The sequence below is a fragment of the Vitis riparia genome, chromosome 5 (genome assembly GCF_004353265.1).
Source record: "Vitis riparia cultivar Riparia Gloire de Montpellier isolate 1030 chromosome 5, EGFV_Vit.rip_1.0, whole genome shotgun sequence".
NCBI lineage: Eukaryota > Viridiplantae > Streptophyta > Magnoliopsida > Vitales > Vitaceae > Vitis > Vitis riparia.
Window position 1 is genome coordinate 22,518,799 of NC_048435.1, and position 24,200 is coordinate 22,542,998.

Sequence of the window (24,200 nt, forward strand, 5' to 3'; positions counted from 1 at the left end):
TTAAGTTTTTTTTTATTTCGATTTTTTAGGAATTAATTCCAAAACCTCTAAGTGTAATTTATCTATTTAAATAATATCAAAGTCATATGAAATCAAAAAGAATTTTTAAAAATTCAAAAAAAAAATGGAGATTTTTTAGGGTATGAAAAATGTGAGGAATCAATTCCACATATTCTTCCTAATATTTTAGTGTTTTTTATTCTCAATTTTTCAGGGCATCAAATTCCACAACCTCTAAGTTTAATACATTTATCTAAACAATATCGAAGTCATATGAAGTCTACTTAAAAAAAAAAAAAAATTCAAAAAAGTGGAGATTTTGAAGGGTATGAAGAATGTTCCACTATTTGTTCACTATCATACAAGAACAACTTGCAACTTTGGATCGTTAGGAGGTTTCATTATTTCAGTCTCTAGACACTGCCGCTTGATGAATTTTTGAGAAAAAGTCCTGGTCCACCGCTATGTAAGAGCAATTTCAGTTTTTTTTTCGCCCACATTGCCACACTTTGTTTAAGTTTGGGTTTCTACCGATCAACCGTTATGTGCTACCAGTTTAACTTTTTCCCTAGCCTCTAGGTACTAGCACTCTATTGAATGATGACCATGTCAACCACTCAGCTAGTAGAATGGGACCGATCGCACTATGCTGGGTTGGCCACCTGCAGATGTAGAGATATAAGCTAATTGAAATCTCGATTTTTCAGTTACGTAAGGAATTCAACTGTCTAATTCAAATACCTAACATTGAAGCTGTTAGAACTCATGAGAGTTTGCCTCTGAAGTTTGAAAAAATCTTAGTTAGACCTAGTCTTTGTTATTGTTTCATATCAGATTCTTGGTCCATAATTTTATGTTTTCAATTAGTAGAAGTAGTGCCAATAAAATATGATAGTAGCTGAAATTTTTTTGCAATTTCCATTTGGTTGTAAGCCTATAAATAGGCATTCTCATTTGTGAAATAGATGTATGCCTTCCTTCAATTCTTAACTCTCAAATTATTTATTTTTCCCTACAAGTTCTAGTTTTTTTTTTTATATATATAGATTCTGACAGTGGTATCAGAGCACTGTTCCTATGGGCTATGAGGCAAAGTTTCTTTGAGTGTTTTGAGTTCTAAACATAGTGAGGTTAAGTGATTTTTTTTTTTTTTTCAGGCAGCTGTGGTGCAAACATGTCTACTTATAGTAGTACTTCCTCTGTAATTCCAGTGTTTAATGGTGAACACTATCACATTTGGGCTGTCAAGATGAGGTTTTACTTAAGGTCTCAAGGTTTGTGGAATGTTGTGATGTCTGAAGCTGATTCACCACCATTGGGAGCAAATCCTACAGTTGCTAAGATGAAAGCATATGAGGAGAAAAAACTTAAGAAAGACAAAGCCATCACCTGCCTACATTCAGGACTTGTAGACCACATCTTCACCAAAATCATGGACCTGGAAACACCTAAACAGGTATGAGACAAGCTCCAAGGTGAATTTGAGGGCAGTGACAAAGTCAAAACTATCAGGCTCCTCACATTGAAGAGAGAGTTTGAGTTGATGAAGGTGAAAGACAACGAATATGTGAAAGATTATTCTAGTAGGTTAATGGATGTTGTAAACCAAATGAGGCTTCTTGGTGAGGCATTTATAGATCAAAATGTGGTAGAAAAGATCATGGTTTCAGTGCTTCAAAAGTTTGAAGTCAAGATCTCTGCAATTGAAGAGTCTTGTGACTTGCAAAGACTCATAATTGCAGAGTTAACCAGCAAGCTTCATGTACAGGAGCAAAAGGTCTTAATGAGAGGTGATGAAGCTACTGAAGGTGTTCTTCAAGCAAATCATAAGGGAAAGAGTTTTGGAAACCTACAATGAAAGAAGTTCTTCAAGAACAACAAAGGGAAAGTTGAATGATCTTCAAGAAAAGGAAACTTTTCGCCTTGCTCTCATTGCAGCAGAACCAACCATGCTGAGAAAGATTGTTGGTATAAAAGTAAACCTCCTTTTAATTGTAATTTCTGCAATAAACTTGGCCACAATGAGAAGTATTGCAGAGCCAAGAAAAAACAATCTCGGCAGCAAACACAACAACATGCAAATGTGATTGAAGAAGACAAAAATGATGATGAGCATTTATTTATGGCATCACAAACACTAAGTTTGCATGAACTGAATACTTGACTCATTGACAGTGGTTGCACCAGTCACATGACCAAACATCTGTCAATTTTTACTTCCATTGACAGATCAGTTCAACCAAAGGTCAAGTTGGGAAATGGTGAAGTTGTGTAGGCTAAAGGAAAAGGAACAATTGCTATCAGCACCAAGAGTGGTACAAAAATTGTCACTAATGTTCTTTACATTCCAAAACTAGATCAAAATCTTCTTAGTGTTACACAAAAGCTAAGAAATGGATATGTAGTCTCTTTTAAAGAAAATTTTTGTTTTATCACTGATGTACATGGAACAGAGATAGAAAAAATTAAAATGAATGGAAATAGCTTTTATTTGAAGCTTGATTTAGTTGAAGGTCATGTCTTTAGTGCCAAGATTGATAAGAGTGTTGTTTGGCACAAAAGATATGGTCATTTCAACTTGAAGTCATTGAAGTTCATGCAAGAAGCTGGTATGGTTGAAGACATGCCTGAAATCACAGTTAATGCTCCAACTTGTAAAAGTTGTGAGCTATGGAAGCAACATTGCAAATCATTCCCTCAAAATATGTCCAAGAGAGCTACTCATAAGCTGAAATTAGTTCATTCAAATATTTTTGGACCAATGAGCACAGCCTCATTGAGCAACAATGTATATTTTGTACTATTTATTGATGATTTCAGTAGAATGACTTGGGTATATTTTTTAAAAACCAAATCACAAGTGCTCTTTGTGTTCAAAAGCTTCAAGAAAATGGTTGAAACTCAAAGTACCCAGAAGGTTAAGGTGCTCAGAACTGATAATGGAGGTGAATATACCTAAAAAAGTTCAATGTTTTTTTGTCAAGAAGCTGGAATTGTACACCAGTTGACAGTTCCATACTCACCGCAATAGAATGGAGTCTCTAAGAGAAAGAACAGAACGGTAATGGAGATGGCAAGGTGCATGCTATTTGAGAAGAAACTACCAAAGCTTCTATGGGTTGAAGCAGTTAACACCTCAGTATATTTGCTTAACAGACTACCGACTAAGTCTATTCAGAGCAAAACACCAATAGAGGCATGGTTTGGTGTAAAACATTTGTCAAGCACTTGAAACTGTTTGGCTCATTGTGTTACCTTTATGTGCCATCTATCAAGAGAGGCATGCTTGATGAAAGAGCTAAGAAAGGTGTTTTTGTTCGGTATGCAGCATAATCAAAAGGTTATAGAATTTATAGCTTGAGTAGAATGAAAATTGTGATATGTAGAGATGTGCACTTTGATGAAAATTCCTACTGGAATTGGGGCTTGAAGAAAGTCCATAAATGTGATTGAACCACTCCATCTATTCTTGAACAAATAGTAGAAAGTACAAGTATTGAAGACCTACTTGATGTTGAAGCAACTTTAGACACACCAGTGCTTAAGGTAAGGTCATTATCTAATGTGTATGAGAGTTGCAATCTTATACATGCTGAGCCTACATGTTACATAGAAGCTGCAAGATTTCCAGAATGGATTGAGGCTATGAAGGCTGAAATTGATGTTATTGAAAGAAATGGAACTTGGAAGTTGACATAATTACCTAAAGCTAAGAAAGCAATTGGTATAAAATGGGTTTTCATAACCAAATTCAATTTAGATGGTTCAATCTTCAAGCACAAAGCTAGATTGGTTCTGAAGGGTTTTGCTCAAGTTGCTCGAGTGGACTATGGTGATACATTTGCACCAGTAGCCAATCATGACATTGTAAGGCTGCTACTTGCACTTGTTGGTCAAATGGGATGGAAAGTGTACCATTTAGATGTCAAGTCAACTTTTATAAATGGTGTACTTCTTGAAGAAATTTATGTTCAACAACCAAAAGGCATTGAGGTTACTGGGCATGAACACAAAGTGTACAAGCTGCACAAGGCTCTTTATGGTTTGAAGCAAGCACCAAGGGCCTGGTATAGTAGAATTGACTCTCAATGGATCCAATTTGGATTTAGGAGGAGTGAAAATGAAGCTACTTTGTATTTAAAAAAAAAAAAAAGGATGGTTTGCAATTGGTAATGTCACTTTATGTTGATGACATGCTAGTGATTGGAAGAAATGTACGATTGCTGGCTAAGTTCAAAATGGAAATGCAAGATGTATTTGAGATGTCTGATCTTGGCATCATGAACTATTTCCTTGGAATGGAAATATACCAATGCAGCTTGGGTATCTTCATTTCACAGAGAAAATATGTGGTTGATATTCTCAATAAATTCAAGCTAGAATCATGCAAAGAAGTAGCAACTCTGTTGGCACAAAACGAGAAAATTTCAAAGAATGATGGTGAGAAACTTGAGGAACCCTCTGCATATAGAAGCTTGGTAGGTAGCCTACCATACTTGACAACAACCAGACCTGACTTGATGTTTCCAGCTGGTTTGCTTTCAAGATTCATGAGTTCACCTAGCAATGTTCACATGGGAGTTGCAAAAAGGGTGCTGAAGTATGTTAGAGGTACAACAAATCTTGGCATCTGGTATTTAAAGACAGGAGGAGTTAAGCTAGATGGCTATGCTGATAATGATTAGGCAAGAAGTGTTGATGATATGAAGAACACTTTAGGTTATGTATTTACAATCGATTCAGGTGTCATTTGCTGGAATTCAAGAAAGCAAGAAGTAGTGGCACAATCAACTACAGAAGCTAAGTATATCTCCTTAGCAGCTGCTGCAAATCAAGGAATATGGTTAAGGAAATTGCTTCCTGATCTAGGCCAGGAACAAAGCTCACCAACAGAGCTTTATCGTGACAACAAGTTAGCCATTGCCATTGCTCAAAATCCTATCCAACATGGTAGGACCAAGCACATAAATGTAAAATTTCACTCTATAAGGGAAGCTGAAAAGAATTCACTTGTCAAGTTGCATTATTTCTCAACTGATGTGCAACTTGCTGACATAATGACTAAGGCACTTCCTAAATCAAGGCTGGAGTTCCTAAGGTTGAAGCTTGGCATGTCCAAGGCAAATCTCAAGGAGGAGTGTTAGAACTCATGAGAGTTTGCCTCTGAAGTTTGAAAAAGTCTTAGTTAGACTTAGTCTTTGTTGTTGTTTCATATCAGATTTTTGCTTCATAATTTTCTATTTTCAATTAGTAGAAGTAGTGCCAATAAAATCTGGCAGTAGTTGAGATTTTTTTGCAATTTCCGTTTGGTTGTAAGCCTATAAATAGGCATTCTCAATTGTGAAATAGATGTGTGCCTTCCTTCAATTCGTAACTCTCAAATTATTTATTTTTCCTTGCAAGTTCTAGTTTTTTTTTATAGATTCTGACAGAAGCCCATTACGAAGATGTGAAATAGAAACTAATAGGACCATATATACTTCCAATAGCAACAAAATAATCATGAGAGGAGCAGTTAATCAGGTGAACCAAAGTCCAACACCATATCCAAGCACCAGTCCAACAAGCAGCAGACCATGAGAATATAAGAAGTGTTAGCTCCTGGGCACTTCAAAATTAACCGAACCATGAACATCAATGACAAAATATGAAGATGGGATGAGGATGGAGAAGACCCCAAAACCAAAAAGGCATGCAAATATCAAAACTGGGATAGGAAATGCAACCCAAGGCAATGGGTTTCTGAGGAAACACAGAGAAGAAGCCATTTGATCCTCAACTCTGTGGTTCCAGATCATTGGATTGAATAACCTGCACATGGGCTCGAAGGGGAGTCAAACTCAAACAAAGGTTGATCGATACTTGAAGAAACAGAACAAGAATCAGAACAAGAACCAGAACCAGAACTAGAAACAGAAAAAAAAAACTTTTGTCCTTTGTTGCTCGAACACAAGCAATACAGATAGCTACTAAGAGAAACTGAGACAGTGATAATTGATTGATGGATCTGGCTTGGATTGAAAAAAAGTAGAGAGGGAAAATGGGGTGGAAGGTGGCTTCAAACTTTCAATCTCTACTACTTTCTGTAGTGCCAACGAAAGCTTTGATGCCAACAATGTTAGTTCAAGAACACAAAGATAAAACAATCACACATAAGGTATACGAGGTTTTAACGTGGTTCGGCCAACCATGCCTACGTCCACGGATGAGAGATAATGATTCCACTATACAATAGAGAATATTACAGAGGATAGAACCAGATACAACTATTGGATTCCCGAAACATCCCATGTTTCCCCACTCCTTGTATCCATACCTTACTACGAGCCATCTCGCTCCACCGGGTACCTCCCGTTCTTCCTCACATCTCTATCCACTTTGTATAGTCTCTACAGGCCCATCTCCATCTCATAACTTTTTCCCCTCATGACCTAGAATATTTATAGAGATATTTCCAAAAACCTTCCTTATTCTATAAGGAAGTCTAATATTACAATAATATATCAACCTAGAAATATTCTATATAATATTCTTTACAAAAAAGGAATCTATACTAATTAGGAATTTGGGACACTTCCTAACACTTTCTTGGCTTGGTATCAACAAAGACACATACCTAAATCAAGAAACGTTTATATCAGATTGGAACAGATCATATTAATACATAAGAAAGTGTGTATATAAGCTGTACTTTAATGTAATGAGAGATCAACGGATGTACCTGAACCTTACACAAAGGAACTTAAATTTTTATGGGAAAGAAATGAATCTTACATTCTTGTAAGTCGTTTCCAGTTTTGTATAAAATCCGGTATTGGTCCACTGAAGTTGTTATCATTTGTCCTACTGCATTCTGCAACAAAATGGCACTGAATTGGTACGATCATAGATATTCATGTGCCAAGTAACAGGAAAATATTAGTGTGGGCGGGAGTGGGGGAGTGAGAGAGTGGGCGTAGAGGGGATTTTTGTTTGATTGCATAATATTATGATTCTTACAAATCTGTCGAGTTTCTAAGTCCAGCTAGTGTTGTTGGGAAATTTGCAAAGAACTGATTAGAAGACAGCATCCTGCAATAACATCACAGAGCAAAACCGACAGATTAGATGTTCTTTCATTGTTCATATGCATGTTAAATTTGGAACGAAATTTCAGAGGGTTAAAAATTAAAAGAAGAAGAAGAAACAATGTGTTGCAAAGTTTTCGAATTAATTACATCCCCAAGCTCAGGAGGAAGAATGGCAGAAACTTTGTTTGCTTCAAGGTTCCTGGTTAAATGTCTCCATTGAGATTACTAAAAGAGAAGAATAAATTACCCATCACACTCTTTAAAAGGCATATCTTGAATGAAAGGGGAAAAAACAGAATGAAGTGATTCCTCAATAGATGGGCAGAAAAACATACATCCTGCTACTTCAGTTTCAAGTGACAAATTAAAACAAATAAAATGGGAAAAAATTGTGCTGCCCCAATTGCCCATTGTATTCCTACTTTCCACAACTTCACCTCAACCTCATGGAATCTGATCACCAGAGAACTATCCAAGGAAAGGAAGGAAATACAAAAATGATAAAGTTTAGTACCTAAGAAAGGGGGAGGAAAATTCCTTCAACAGTATAAAGCTAACCATCATAGAGAAGTGTTGTATATCTCACCTCCAACCATTTTCCAATTTCCATCTAGGATGCATACCAGCTAATTTTTTTTATTCCCATGATCAAAGGTTTCATTTTTGCAGGAGCTTGTTTTCATTTTTTATTTTATTTTTTATTTTAGCAAAATCTACATTTGTTCATAATTATTAAGATATGTTTTTCATCATTCCTACTTGGAGCACAAATATAAACTAATGTTTTGGTACTTTAGTTGTAATGACCTATTCTCAATTGTGTAGATATTGTTTACTTTGGATTCAAGGCTTTCACAACTTTAAAACGCGTCTACAAGCAGTATAAATTTTTTTCTTATCTGATGTAGGATATTATAATCGCCTTCCATGTGGACACAATGTTCTCGTTATGTTCCATAAGATTGCGAGATCAAACAGATAGATACATCTTATGAGGCCAAACAAACCCCTACACTAGGATCGGGGATTAGTTTTGATATCATTTATAATAACCCGCTTCCAACCATATAGATATTGCTCACTCTTGCTTGACAACTTTACAATGCATTTATAAGGTTAAAAAGAGTTGATATATATATAATATTAAAAACTTTTTTCCCTATCCAGTGTAAAATATCACATTAGTAAAGATGAATTATATTAATAGAAATCAAACATATCAAAATGAAAATCAATGCACGCAGCACACCTTGATTTACAAGGAATCAAATGAAGACTTTTATCTGATATTTTATATTTGTGATGTCGAGTTTTATATATATATATAGATGGGGTATTTGAAAGGAGGATAATAATATATAATAATGATGAGCATACATCTAAGTACTTCCCCAAGAAATTCATGAGCTTCTTTGATATATTGGATGGTATAGTTTCCTTCTGCAATGTGTTTGAGCATGGAGAGTTGAGGGGGGATTTTGTGTATGAATAATTAATTAGATCTGCATATGCCTAGGTACAGATTTAATCAAGTTCAAGCCACTGCTCTTCTTCTAGTTGCTTGTCTGAAGCTCGGGCTTTGCTGGCCAGTTTAATCCACTCAATCCAGGTAATTAGGCTTCTGATCATCCCTTCATCTTATTAGGTTTCTCACCTCTTCTCTCATCCATCAGTCTATAATCGATGCTGAACGTGATTGTAAAAATAATAGTAGTTACTTGTCAATTTAGGGAAATGTTCTCAAAAACCATTTCTGAAAACCATCTGCTAAATATCATTTTTTGTAGTATATTTCTTTTACCTGTTTTGAGATCTGATGATAGACTTAGGAACCAACAGTAAGCAAAAATGTTCATGTAAGATTTGAAACAAAACCTTACTTTTAGTATCATGAGGAATTTGGATTAGTGTTTGGAGCTTTCTCTGAATTTGTGAGACAATTTATACGAGTGGTTAAACACACTAAAATTGGGTGTATTCTCTAATTTACGTGAAATTAATTTATATATTTAGGGAAATTAAAGGAATGGATAATCATCATTTAACGATCTTTCTATGCATGCCCACTCATTCATTCATCCTCCTTATGTTTATGATATATACATGGTCAAATAGAAGTTGAATTTGCTTCACACATGCATTTTGAAATCAAACAATAATAACTTTAATTTGCAAATGAGAACCTGACAAATTAAAGTTAGAAAAAAAAGTATATGAAAAAAAACCAAAAAAATCTTCTGACTTTGACATTAATATTGGTTACCACGTCATAATTTTTGTTTGCATTCATGAGTGTGATCTATAGATATCCATTGTAAATTGAGATAATTAATTGTTTACTTAATATCATTAACTATTAGGTGGTCATATATGAATGGATAGTGTAATTGGAATAATTAATTATTTACTTAATATTATTATCAATGATCATATTTAAATATTAAACTAGTCTTATGAGTCATTCTTAAATGAATAGTCTTAATCTGATTAATTTGATAGAGGTATGGTTTGAATGTAAATTTTATTTATTAATTATTCAGTACCACTATCAATGAGTCATATTTAATTAATGAAAAATGAGAGGTGGAGGAAGAATATTGGCTGATGTGAATGATAGAAATTGAAAAAACTGATTGCATGTGAGTTTAATGTATTAATGTCAAAATAATTTAATAACATGGAAAACCTATTCATATCTTAATCTAATGTTGACATTTCTGATCTCCATCATAATTTATTTTCTCGAGGATATATACAAGCTAAATTCTTTAAAAAGGGGTTATGACTTGCTCATTTGAAAAAATATACAAAAGAAATTATCAAATTTTATAAATCAATTTTATTTAAATTTTTTTAAAATATATGCACTTTTTTATAAGTCAGATAATTATTTCTTAAAATAACTCTTTTACTTATTAGGTCTATAAGACTCATAACAAGTAGACACATGGATACTTAATTGTAATGAAACGATCTCCCTTTTAATTTAATTTTTTTCTTTTAACTATGAGACTTGATTTAAGATTTTTTTCCTCCAAAAATAAACATCCTTAAAATTTAAAATATAAATAAAACTAAAATATTTAAAAATTAAATACAATTAAGACCAAAAGACTTAAATTTTTTTAAAAAATATTTACTTCCATCATGTTTCTAATTCTTTTTCAATATCTATATTTTCAACTAGCATTGTAAAGTGAAAGTCACTATTTTATTTTTATATTTTTAGATTTTAAGTTTTTTTTTAAAGTTTTTATTTAATTTTAAATGTTTAAAATTTCTTATTTCATTAATTGTTGATGCCAACCAAAATTTTTTTTATTCAATTTTATTAAAAAATAAAAAGATGAAGGAGTTTATATAATATAAAGTATAAAATTATTATTAACTAAATATTAGAAAAGATTTTCTTCGTCACTTAAGAATCCTAGAGAATTTTTCCGTAATGATCTGTATCTCATGTTATATAATGAAAATTTCTAATATATTTATTTGTAAGATATTTTTATTAACTTAAAATGATAAATTAATATTTTAATAATTTTATTTAAGATGTTATCAAGTAAAATAATCATTTCTAAAAATAAATTTCTGACTTATAAAAAAGTACATGTATTTTAAAATATTTTTAAATGAATGAAAATAAAATTAATTTATAAAAGTTTTAGTTTTTGTGTTTTTTTATATATTTTAAATTAGTAAGTTAAAGCCAACTTTTCATATAGATTTACAGTTTTACAAATTAAATTATAAAAGTACATTACTAATGGTAGAATATAATACTTGAAATCAGACATCAAAATTTTTTGAATTTGATTTATGAGTATTAATTGCTGACACGTATATAAAAAAATTAGTGTGAATGAAATCTTTTATCCAATATTTTATATTTGTATTGTTGTCGAGTTTCCATTATATATATATATATATATGGGGTATTTGAAAGGAGGATAACAATATATAATAAACTGATGAGTATGCATCCAGTACTTCCCCAAGAAGTTCATGAGCTTCTTTTATATATTGCATAATATAGTACTAGTTTCCTTTTGCAATATGTTCTCAATATGGTTTAGCATGGAGAGTTGAGAGGGGATTTTGTGTATGATGCCAAGGTACAGATTTAATCAAGCTCAAGCCACTGTTCTTCATCTAGTTGCTTGTCTGAAGCTCGGGCTTTGCTGGTCAGTTTAATCCACTCACTCCAGGTAATTAAGCTTCTGATCATCACTTCATCTTATTAGGTTTCTCACCTCTTCTCTCGTTCATCAGTCTATAATCGATTGTAAAAATAATAGAAGTTACTTATCAATTTAGGAAAATGTTCTCAAACACCATTTCTGAAAACCAGCTGCTAAATGTATTTTTTTGTGGTGTATTTCTTTTATCTGTGTTTGAGATCTGATGATAGACTTAAAAACCAACAATATGCAAAAATGTTCATGTAAGATTTGATACAAAACCTTACTTTTACCATCACAAGGAATTTGGATTGTGTTTGGAGCTTTCTCTGAATTTGTGAGACAATTTATACGAGTGATTAAACTCACTAAAATTCGGTGTATTATCTAATTAAGTGAAATTAGTTTATAATATATTTAGGGACAGGAAAATCTTCATTTAATGATCTTTCGGTAGACTAGAAAGTCGGTTACTTGTAGGTTGGGGGAAGTTCTTGCGGTAGATGCTTATTTTCAATTGAGCTTATTTTAGATGGCTATATTTTAGGTGATTCTAGCTGGTTATATTTTAGGTGGCTTATCCATATATATATATATATATATATATATATATATAAAAGAAACTCAAAAAATCTTTTAACTTTGACGTTAATACTGGTTACCACATCACAATTTGTGTTTGCATTCATGAGTCTAATCTATAAATATTTATTATGAATTGAAAATTTTAATTGTTTACTTAGTAACATTAATTATTAGGCGGTATTATATAAATGTATAGTGTATGAATTGAAACAATTAATTAATTATTTACTTAATAGTATTACCAATGATCATATTTAAATATTGAATTAGTCTCATGGGTCATTCTTAAATGAGTCGTCTTAATCAAATTAATTTAATGGAGGTTTGGTTTGAATGTGAATTTAATTTAATTATTTATTTAATACCATTATAACATAGTAGGTTCCGTGTAGGTCAGGGGAAGTTCTTGTGGCAAGTGCTTATTTTTAATTGAGCTTATTTTACATGGTTATATTTTAGGTGGCTCTATATATATATGATCAAAAAACCTAAAAAATCTTCTTAACTTTGACATTAATATTGGTTACCACATCATAATTTGTGTTTGTATTCATGAGTGTAATCTATAGAATTGCCTTAATCTAATTAAACTAATAGAGATTTGGTTTGAATCTAATTTTATTTGATAAAAAACAAACATCCATAGAAATATTGGACAACAGTAAAATAGGAAATTTAAAAAATTAAAAATACAATTAAAACTAAAATGCTTATAAATTAATGCAATTAAAACTAAAAAAACTCAAAAGTTAAAAAAAAATATATTGACTCTCATGGTGTTTCTAATTATTTTTATATTTATATTTTTAACTAGCATACTTTATTAGTGAAGTGAAAGTCAATATTTTATTTTTATATTTTTAGTTTTTAAGCTTTTTTAGTTTTAAATTAAGTTTAAATTTTTAAAAATTCCTATTTCATTGTTGATGTAACCAATAAAATTTTTATTCAATTATATTAAAAAAGATAAGAAGACGAAGGAATTTATATAATATAAAACATAAAATCATTATTAACTAGAATATTAGAATATATTTTATTTATCACTTGAAAATCTTAAAGAATTTTTTTATAATGATTTGTATCTTATATTATACAATAAAAATTTATAATATTTATTTCTAAGATATTTTTATTTATTTAAAATGATGAATAAATTTTTTGATAATTTTTTCAAATATTATAAAATAAAATGATTATTTCAAGAAATAATTATCTGACTTATGAAAAATTATATTCATTTTAAAATGTTTTTAAACAAATAATGATAAAACTGATTCATCAAAGTTTAGTTTCTTTTTTTCATATATTTTCAAATTAACGAGTGAAAAACCCCTTTTGATAAAAATTTAGGATTTTCTTTTCTTAACCTTTTTTTTTTTTTTTTTAAATCCCCTTAGTTGTCTGACAATTGTAGTTCTCACATCTATTCATTCGGCCTACATAGGTGAATAAATAAAATTTCCGGACTGTTCCCACCTGGATTGAAAAGCAAAATCTACATCTGTTGATCATAATTATTAAAATATGTTTGAATGAAGATCTGTGTAAAACTTTTTTGTTTCTTTCCTGTAGGGGAAGGTATTGCGTGGAAACTCTACCTGGAGATGAGGGAGAAGGCGATGAGGATGTTTAGGGAAGGGAGAAATGAAGAAGCTATGGAGATCCTTAGTAAGCTCAACGACACACGAGGGGTGGCTGAGTTGGCCGTATCGAGGGTTATGGAAAAACTCAATGTCGTGCTGATTCAAGAACCAGGAGTTTTGGTTGGAGTTGAAAAAGAGGTCCAGTGGATCCAAAAGAACTTGATGCGTCTTGGGATTCTTTTTGGTTGACTTCACAGAGGAATTAATGGACGTTGCTTATGATTTTGAAGATGTGATTGATGACCTTATACTCAGATCAACCGCAAAGCAAAGGAGAAGAGGGAATTGGGAGAGGTTGAGTTTGTTTATAAGGATTCACATGAAGCTGGTATCGATCAATTCTAAGATCCCTCATCTTCCTCGTGCTCTAGTATCAATACCATGTTCTTCGAGAGTTCCTAAATACTTGGAAGAAATGGAGTGGTCACCCCTGTTCTCGATACAAAGTCAGAACCTGGCATATACAGTTGTTTCCCCAGTGGAAGAGAAGGTATCAGCTCTGCTAGCTCTGGAGGCACTTCATCCAGATTCAAAGAAGAAGGCCACGCGGGTACTAGACAAATTCAGGTCCCTTGATAGTTTTCTGAAAGGCTTAGAATCAGTAGCAATAGATGATAGAGGAATGGTTTGGATGGAGGAGCTGTCCCATGTTTCCCTTTTGGTCGTGGTTGTAATTCAGGACTTCATCAACAATAACCAGCAACTCAGAAAGAGAAGTTGGATGGGATCTTCTTTTGGAAAATCCAAATCTCAGCATGATTTTGACATGAAGATGGACCAAATATATGCTCAGATCCAAAAACTCTCCATTTCCAAGCCTCACAAAGACAGCCAAGAACAGGGTCAAAGTAGAAAGCTAAAGCCTAGAGCAACAACATTGCCACAACCAACAACACAAGAACCAGATTTCGCCAGCTTTGCTGATGATGTGCATGCAATGATGACACGGTTACTTGCTGATGATACGAGTTTCTGTGTGATTACAATTATGGGTATGGAAGGCATTGGAAGACAACCCTAGCAAAGTTGATCTTTAACAATAAAGCTGTTGTCGATCACTTCCCATTTCGTGCTTGGCCATCTACAACTGCTTGTTCATCTTTTGGTTCACGTCAAATTCTCCTAGATATTATGGAACAATTGATGAACTACAAGGTGAGAGTCACGAGAGATACATGGGTTTCCAGTGAACACCAAGAAATGATGCAGAAGCTGAAAGCTTTCTTTATTGATAACAGGTCTCTCATAGTTATGGATAATGCTTCTAATTTTTCCTGGCATGACCTATTCACCGTGCTTGGAGATACATCAAATGGGACCAGAATGATTAGGATCACTCGCGAAATGGGTGTTGCTTCAAATCCTAAAACAAGGAATGATTTTCACCCAATTCGTCCGCGAGCAAATGATGAGAGCTGGGCATTGTTTACCCATGCTTTGAAGGTAAATATTCCCCCAGAACTGCAAAAACTGAAAGGGGAAATTGTAAGAAGATGTGGGGGGCTGCCACTACTGATTGTAAAATTGGCAGAAGAACTGTCACACAAGGATGCAACCATTGAGGAATGGTCCAGTGCACTTAACAACGTTGTCATGACCAGGAAAAACTCTGGTCCAATACCCTCTGCAGGATCTACAAGGATTTGCCTTTGTACATGAGGAGATGTCTATTTTCTCTAGCTTTATTTCCTCAAGATTTAGATATCCCATCAAGAAGATTAATGGCATCGTGGGTTGCAGAGGATTTGGTACAAACAGAGGGCAAGAATGAAGCTCCAGAAGATGATGCAGAGAGGTGTTTAAATCTGTTGATAGGCCAGGGAATGGTTCAAGTGACAAAGAAGAAGCTTAATGGGAATGTTAAAAGTATTCGCCTGCCTAATGCCCTAAGACAATACTGGTTATCCAAAGCTCAACAAGCCACAACTCTCAGAGATCATATTTACACAAGATCTGAATTGTTCCTAGGCAATGACATGATCCGCCATCTTGTTGATCATCTTGACAGAAAAGATATAAGCTTTGTTCATATCCATGGTGGTTGCGACACAAGTTCAGAGTCTTTGACACATTACTATCAAGATGTCCTCTCTTTTCGGTCCTTTGATACTCGAAGAGAAAGCAAACCAGGAGAAGAGGTAGGAAACTTTTTGCGGCGATGCATTTCTAGTAGTTGCTTCCTATTACTGCGAGTGCTTGATCTTGAAAATGTATTTAGACCTAATTTGCCCGAGGCACTGGGGGAACTAACTCAACTAAGGTACCTCGGCTTGAGATCTACATTCCTTGAGATGCTTCCGTCATCCATAAGCAAGTTGCAGAATCTTCAGACTCTGGATCTAAAGCATACCAACATCAGCACTCTTCCTAATTCAATCTGGAAGTTACAACAGCTACAACACTTGTACTTCAGTGAGGGTTATCAAAGTAAACTTAAGCCCCAGCTAAGTATTGGCTCTCTTACAACCCTCCAGACATTGTGTGGGCTCTTTGTAGATGAGGACACTCCAGTAAGAGATGGCCTAAACAGGTTACTTAATCTTAGAAAATTGGGATTGACAGTGTCATCTCAACCAAAGGCAATGTCATCACAACTACAAGTAGTAGCTGACTGGGTTCTAAATCTGAACCATCTCCGTTCTTTAAGGGTCAAATCTATTGATTACAATAACCAACCTTGGGATCTAGAATTGAAGCCTTTAACAGGTAACCTGAGCCTTTCATGCCTTTATTTGTTTGGACGGTTGAGGAATCCATCACTTGTGTCTCAATCAAGGATGAAAATATCGGTAATCACGGATATATCGGTATTTCGATTTTACGGATATATCGGATATATCGGAGATATATCGGCGGATATTGGAAAAAAATATCGGTAGACTTAAAATTATTAAAAACTCATAGAAATGCAAGGAAAACCTCATAATAATATAATTAGAAGTATAATGGACATTTTAAAGTTGTTTTATTGAAAATTTTGATATATATATATATATATATGATATAATTTGCAATATTAGATATAATTATATCATGTTGATCTATAAAAAATGTTAATTTTGTAATTGTTCTCATTATAAAGTCACATAAAATACTTTATTTCATTAAATATCAATAATTTGTACACATTAAATTCATTAAATAAACATATTTCATATTCAAAATATACTAGTTCATGTTAATTAAATTAATTAAATAATTTAGCTAAGTTAACTAGTTTAATTTAATTCTAAATGTGAAAATAAATCACAAATAATAATCTAAAATAAACATATCAATTTATAATTAAATAATCAAATTAACCTAAGTTAATTCAATAAAAATATAAAAATTAATTACAATTGAATGTAAAAATAGCATTAAATCATCCATATTGTAAACATACTAATTAATTGAAAATACATGAGCTAATTACAATTGCAAACAAAATTAATTACAATTTAAATTAAATATACCTTAAAATGATTAAATAATTGAGCAACCTTAATAAAAATTGGAGTAATGAGAGAGCAAATGAAGAATGAAAGAAAAAATGGATGAAATAGATGAAATTTGAGTTATTTATAGAAGAAATTTGGGCCAAAATAGCCGTTGGAACATTAATTTACCATTGAAAATCAATTTTGGTCGTTGGATCAAAATCTGGGAGCAATCTGGCCGTTAGATTGCCATATTACCATTGGAATCACATCTAGGCCGTCGGATCAACACGGATGTGATTTGAGCCGTCAGATCACATTGCATGAAGGAGGGGAAATATCACAAAAAAATCAGCGATATATCTCCGATATATCACCGATATATCGCCGATATTTTATCACCAGAGACAATTTTTTCAAAATATCTCCGATATATCTCCCCGAACCGATATATCGCCGATATTTTGGCGATATTTACGGAAATATCTCCCCTCCTATTTTTCTTCACAAAATGTCGTGTCGACCCCTCCCGATACATGATATATCGGCGATATATCGCCGATATATCCCGACATTTTCCTCCTTGGTCTCAATTCCCTCATAGTCTCATCGACCTTACCTTATCTGGGTCAGAACTTACTGAAGATCCAATGCAATCACTGGATAAGCTTCCCAACCTAAAAAGTCTTAAATTGTTTGCCAAATCTTATTTAGGGAATAGCATGCTTTGCTCTTTGGGAGGCTTTCCTCAGCTTCGAGTTCTTAAACTATGGAAGCTGGATCTACTGGGGGAATGGAGTGTGGAGAAAGGAGCACTGCCAGCTCTTCGAGATTTAGAGATCAGGTACTGTGAAAGGCTGCCAATGCTTCCTGCAGAATTGCAACACAGGACTTTCTTGAAGATTGAAGTGCAACCTGCTAGGTGAATTCACTACTTGGTCTCTTGAAAATTAGTTCATAACTTACTTAGCATAACCAGCAACCTGATACCCCATTTGTGCTGCTTATGCTTGATTAGGCCGTGACAAGATATGTAGGAAGAAAACAATGGATGTGACTACCTGCTTGAATATTCTGATCTACTTCCTCCTGTTGAGCTTCACGTTTCATTTCAACGTTCTGATATTGTGGCAGATATTCCAATACTCGTTGAGGTGAGTTCTAAGTTGCAGCAATCAATGGAGCTCATTTCGATTTGTGTTTCCAACCTTTCTACCCATTATGCTGCTGTGCCCATCAGTGTTAATTAAGTTAATTGTCTTGGACGCCTTAAATGCATATTGTTGTGTAGTTGTTGGTTTGAATTTATAACGCGTGTCTGTAAACTTCATAATCAAGCCATCATGTACTCGATGGAGTTCTAGGTGTGAAATATGTTTTAGAGTTTTGCTTTTTGATTGTATTTGGGTGTGATCTTCATAGCAGAAAACCATGCAGATGCTAGTGAGCTCTAGTTTTCTGCAAAGAAAAATAATTTCCTCTTTCAGTTGATGATGTTGTTCGTATATCTTAAGCAGTTTGCTGGAATGCATACATATTGAGCAAAGAACATATATCACCGTTCTTTTGATGCAAATAGCAAGCACAAGAAACACCGAATTTGTTGGCAAGATTGATTCACTCTCAACAAGCACATCCATCATCCTCCACCTCTGTTAGAATCTTTATACCTTTAACTTATGTTGTAATTATAGCCCACCATCCCCACTAGTTGATCCATTTAGTCTAGTTACAATCGCAAATTTTACACCGTCTTTTTTCTTTCAGAAGAGATTTGGCCTTTAGATCATGCAACTTAATCTCATATTAATTGGAAGCAACGGTCAACTCTACCCATTTAATATTAATATTAATATTATCTGTATTTTTAATTAATATATTCATATTGTGATGATGGTTTTATTCTATTATTATAGTTTCTTAATTATATTATTTTTGTAAGTCATCATAATTGTAAAACATTTATTTTATACATGAAGTGTATTTATGTAATTTTTTTTTTTTTAATATATAAGAAACCTAAATACATTGTGAATACTAAAAAGTTGCATTATGAGGTTGGTCATTAGATGTTACTCAATAATTGCCTGGTAATGAGAGCAATAATTGCATCTTAAACTTAATTTTAGCATTAAGAACACCCTCTATTAGTTAATTATACATTACCTCACCTCTATATGCTCAGTTTTGTTATATATTTCTTTTTTTTTTACAACTATTTTTATGAATAATAATAATTATGGGAGCCTCTGGAGACATCCCAAATAAGCTAAGGTTAGTATGAGTAAAGTTAAAGTATCAAAATTGAATGAAGATTAATAAAATAGTCTTTAAGTTGGTTGAGGAGGTTAGATACATTCAAATGAGCTAAGCTTTTTCAATATTTAGACTCTTTAAAGATCAATTCATCAAATTTTTAAAAATTTGAACATATTTTGCCTATGAAAAAAAAAATTGGAAAAGATTGATGAAAATTTAAAAAGTGGTGAATGAGTCGGCATACCATCATGCCAAAAATGATGCTAGGATGGAACCGGCCACCTCAAAAAAATTGGAACCATTTTCTCATTCTCTAACACCATTTTGTGGTGAAGATGAGCTACAAATTGCTACAAGTGACACCAAGATGATGCCCCTTATTTTGACATTGTGTTGTAATAAAAAATATCATAGAAGTGTTTTTGAAAATTATCCCCAGAAAGTGTTTTTCATAATGATTTTTGAAAATGTTCCCAAACAAGTGCAAAATGCCAAAAACCATGAAAATGGAAATTGCTAAATTAAAAGTTAAAGCACAACAAGGGTCTTAGAGCTATCAAGTATTCCTAAGTCACAACCACCACAGACCTTCCGTGGCCTTGTGAAATCTTGAAATGTTCACTTATACCAAAATGGGCCATGAGAAGCCACACATGGGTGAGCAGCTCTCCTCCTCGCCTCAGCTGCTGGGCGTGCTGATTCCATCCACACTGGCTTGCAGCATAACACAGCATCTCCACCCACACATCACATATCATCTCCCATTTCTCTTTCTCGGCTATCTTCAGGGATTGCAGAGACTTAGCCAGCCTGCAGGCATCGAATAGCACAGACTTGCTTTTATCTCCTTTGACTTGCAGAGGTGGAACTTCAGTGTTCACCGCAAGTAACTTTTGGCAAGCCTCAGTTCCTCCTTCCCCGACTAGCTTCTTGTCCTCTAAAAACTGTTTGGCCTCCGCACAGCTGTCTTGAAATCTGATCTGTCCAATTCCATCAGGGAGCATGAAAGGGCACATGACCAGAAGATACAACATATAGTCTGACACCATCTTGCTTATGGTTCTACAATCTGGATTTTTAACCGAGCTTGGATTTTGGTTTTGATGATCAGTATAATACAAGAGATCAGTGGCAATGTGCCAGAGAAGAATGCTCTGATCAAAGTCTTCCTCAACGCTCCAGCCAAGGTCACTGTGACAATTATATTGCTCTTTCTTGAGTACCAGATCACCCCTACCAGCACATAATTCCTTGTAATTATTTGAACTGGTATCTGAACGTTCCTTCTTAATACCCTTTGATTTATCTGAAAGGTGTTGGAAGATCAATGCTTTTAAATTATCAGCAACGGTCACAGAACTCTTGTAGTGATGCTTCTCCAACATTTCATAAACGTAAGAGAATCCCTGGAGTAGTTCAAGATACCACCTGATCGGCTTGTCTTTGAGGCAGAAACTCATCAGATTGTATTGTGCCATGGAATTAGACCATCTCTTGTTTGCTCGATCCATCTCATCCCTATCCTTGAGGGTTATTTTGTGCTTACTCAACGAGAGAATGGTCCAATCCGAGGAAAGTAGTACAATAATGGCATACATCTCTAGAACAATGGCTCCAACCAGCAACAAGAATGTTATAATCAGATCAATGGTCGAGTACCCATGCTTGTTAATGAGCAGGAAGGCTACGAATGTTGAGACTGTGAAAGATAAACTCACCGAGCGGAGTAGGTGGCCCCATCTACAATACGTCACACTTGCCTTTGTATACAGCACATCATACATGAATGCAAGCTCAATTTCAATCACTGCAAAAGCTTTCTCCCAAGTTGTATTGTGGAAGAAGGATTGGCTGTCCTCGCGATCTTGGAAGGTGAGAATGAGATCTGCAAATAATCGCTTGAAAGTCTTGAACAAGGCATAACCAACTTGGAGAATTGGTGCATCTCTATTTAAGCAATTCACTTCGGTAGAAGGCTCAGGCACTGGTCTGAATGAAACATTAAATCCCTGGGACCTTTGCAAAGTATACTCGCCCATGATTTTGGCATAATTAGGCCCAGGGTCAGGACGAGGGAGCATGGCCTTTCTAAACTGACTGCTGCTTGCAGACCTTAGAGCCCAAGTCCTCTCCCCATACTTGATGAGTCCGGCCACAAACATTGGGATGGCCAGAATATTAAGGGGCATGCCCTTCCAGGCCCTAAGAAAGATGTAAAATGACCCTCCAAACTGAACGACCAGCCCCAGCAAGTGTCTTAACCACAATTCATTATCTTCCATGGAGTAGGCTGTAATGGTGTCCGGGCCGCCAAGGTGAAGCAGTAGAAACGGTGTCCAAAATGCCCGTATGATATTGGTTTGTTGCGATGAGTTATCTTCACAATCTCCTTGGCTGTTGGAGAGGACGCCAATACAAACTGCTGCAATCCAATCTGCAGCTAAGTAAGCAAGCCAAAGGATGACTCTGATCCGGTTTGTAGGTATATATTTCCTCCGATTGCCTAACAGTATGAGCACAATCTGTAAGAAGAGGCTGATTAAAACCAATACCCGGACTTCCCATTCGTCCCAAAGCTTTGTCACGCTTGGAGGGAAAATTTCCATTACTGATCTTCTTTTATTCATGAAGATCAAGCTGCTAATACCTGAAAATAAGATGGGATTAATGGTTAGATCAATATAGAAGATTATCTGAAAACCAAACGCTCATTAGAAAATGGCTGATCAGTTGGCTTACTGGTGAGCTCACCTGTAATTATCATGGTATCTCTCTGGGTGTATCTGAGATCTGAGGATTGGAATTCAGAACTTGCAGCTTCTGCTATAAAGAAACACCAACTGACAAACTGTTATGCTAGGAAAAAGAGCTTAAAACTTCCCTGCTTTGAATTCATTTCATTTAAGGGGTACATAGGGATAACAGAAGCTACAATTGATCAAGAAATTTAGAGTTTCTCTAGCCCATATTTTCTGCTCTGAGGACCCTTGACCTTGAGTTTATGGTTTCTGAAAGTTTGAAGGAAAGAAGATAGGGAGAGAAAAAAAAAAAAAGAAGAAATATTATTATTCATGAAAATTGTCCAGGAATACATTTCCTCAAAATTTGTTTAACTTTTTTTAAGGAATATAAGAATAATTCCTCTCAATTTTCTTAATTTCTTTAGCTTTATTCATAGCATCAAAATATAATAAAATCAATTTTCTTAAAAAAAAAAAAATCATTTGCTTAATAATTTTCGATGACCAAATATAATTTAAATCAACAACCCAAGTCTTGTATGAATCATTCGCTTTCAATTAACATATATCTTTGATCTAGTTAAGGTATGATCATGTGAATTTTAATACTTAATTGTTGACTTAATAACATTATCAATTCAATCACATTTGAATACATACAGACACTTGAAGGAATATTGTATTTTAAAGAACTTTCTATTTTTAGTTTTTAGGACCAAAGAAATTAAGTTTATACATCATATAAAAGAGATAAACTAAAGTACTAAATTTGACAAGTGAAAAACTCACCAAACGTTGTTGAAAAATTAAAGTTAATAATAATTTAATTGAACTTGGGTAGGAATTTATTTAAATTATTCTTCATTAATAATTTTTAAATAATTATTGTAATCATACCCAAGTTTTTATTATAAATGGGTAGCATTTTGTGTGATTTTACTTACTAAGATAAGAGATATTTTTGTATTATATTCCATGAAGAGAGTCAAATCTTAGACAATATTTAAAAGAATTGTAAATAATAATCCATGTGCTCCATGCATGGACTTTCAAATGACACCTAGCTAATATTATGGTATCAATTGGAATGGTTAATTGTTTAATAAGTAGCATTATCAATCATGTTATGATATTTAAAAGAATAGTATTGGTAGGTATTGGTGGAGGATGATTGAATCATGTAAATGATATATATCTAATTGAATTAATCATGTATACTTATTATATGAAGGGGTTGTTGTTCCTAAAAAAAATTAAGGTCCCATCTTCTTGGACCTTTTCTTTTTGTATATTTTATTAATCTTGGATATGTGTCACTCTATGATTACATATCTAGAGTTCATGTTCTTCTACTCAAGATATTAGGAACAGGGTCATGCTCATGCTCAAAATAACGCGAAGTTTTGAATCAAATCATGTGATAGCCCCTTCGCATGGCTTTCATAATTATAATATTGCACTTTTATGATTTTTATGTCATAAACTCAAGGTTTTTCAAAAGTTTTCAATCAAATCCTGTAAAAATTAAATATCAATATTATAAATAAATAATCTTCTACCATAACTCATAGAAATGAATGCCCATACAAGAGCAACTATCCACCTGTCACCCATTTCTGAACCATAAATATACCATGTGCTGCATGCATAGGCTTAATTTAATATAGTTATGGTGTGAATTGGAATAGTCATCAATGGGCAGGTTACCTTTAAATGAATAAACTTAATATAGTAAATGTAGAACATTTAATATAGTTTTTTTTTTTTTATTCAAAGTTTTTATATAAATGTAGAACATCTTATATAAAAAGATATATAAATCTTATTTTATGTATTTAAAAATCGCTTAAAATTTTTTTATAAATTTGAGATAGTAAAATTTTTTTAATAGTTTAATTTTTTAAATAGATTTTAAAATTATTATTTTCAATATTAACAAGATTTAAAAAAATAAAGTGAGTTGTATATAAGAGATATGGGTGAGTTGTATGTGTATAATTACAACCGGGATTGAGGGAGAGGATTGAGGGAGAGAATACGAGTAGGAGATTGGCAAAGAATATAGGTAGTGATCACTAAAAAAATATATACAGGTCAAAGTTAATAAATAATCTTCTGCCATAACTCATAGAAATGAATGCCCATACAAGAGCAACTATCCACCTGTCACCCATTTATGAACCATAAATATACCATGTGCTGCATTCACAGGCTTAATTTAATATAGTTATGGTGTGAATTGGAATAGTCATCAATGGGCAGGTTACCTTTAAATGAATAAACTTAATATAGTAAATGT

General features: G+C 33.5%; 4 protein-coding genes across 5 annotated transcripts in view; 3 read left to right on the forward strand and 1 right to left on the reverse strand.

Moving 5' to 3' along the window:
- Positions 1–1,174: 1,174 nt before the first annotated feature.
- Positions 1,175–1,858, forward strand: LOC117915302. The gene is made up of 2 exons (XM_034830856.1): positions 1,175–1,456; positions 1,529–1,858. Exons 1-2 carry the CDS (start codon positions 1,175–1,177, stop codon positions 1,856–1,858), a joined length of 612 nt encoding a protein of 203 aa, XP_034686747.1.
- Positions 1,859–13,897: 12,039 nt separating this feature from the next.
- On the forward strand, positions 13,898–15,141 carry LOC117915303 (disease resistance protein RPP13-like). Its single transcript, XM_034830857.1, has 2 exons — positions 13,898–14,474; positions 14,609–15,141. The coding sequence occupies exons 1-2, from the start codon at positions 13,898–13,900 to the stop codon at positions 15,139–15,141; spliced, it is 1,110 nt and encodes a 369-aa protein (XP_034686748.1).
- A 62-nt stretch (positions 15,142–15,203) lies between these two features.
- Positions 15,204–17,827, forward strand: LOC117915304 (probable disease resistance protein RF45). Its single transcript, XM_034830858.1, has 2 exons — positions 15,204–16,188; positions 17,616–17,827. The coding sequence occupies exons 1-2, from the start codon at positions 15,204–15,206 to the stop codon at positions 17,825–17,827; spliced, it is 1,197 nt and encodes a 398-aa protein (XP_034686749.1).
- Positions 17,828–19,649: 1,822 nt separating this feature from the next.
- Positions 19,650–24,200, reverse strand: part of LOC117914223 — a 71,524-nt gene continuing 66,973 nt past the window's right edge. Inside the window, exons 1-2 of one of the 2 annotated variants that reach the window (XM_034829458.1) lie at positions 21,912–22,182; positions 19,650–21,807 (exon numbers count right to left, since the gene is read on the reverse strand). In XM_034829458.1, coding sequence (XP_034685349.1) covers positions 19,727–21,807; positions 21,912–21,924 — 2,094 coding nt within the window. In that variant the 5' untranslated portion in view covers positions 21,925–22,182 and the 3' untranslated portion in view covers positions 19,650–19,726. Of the gene's footprint in view, positions 21,808–21,911; positions 22,183–24,200 lie in introns of those variants that run through there. The other variant, XM_034829459.1, reaches the window with a different exon arrangement.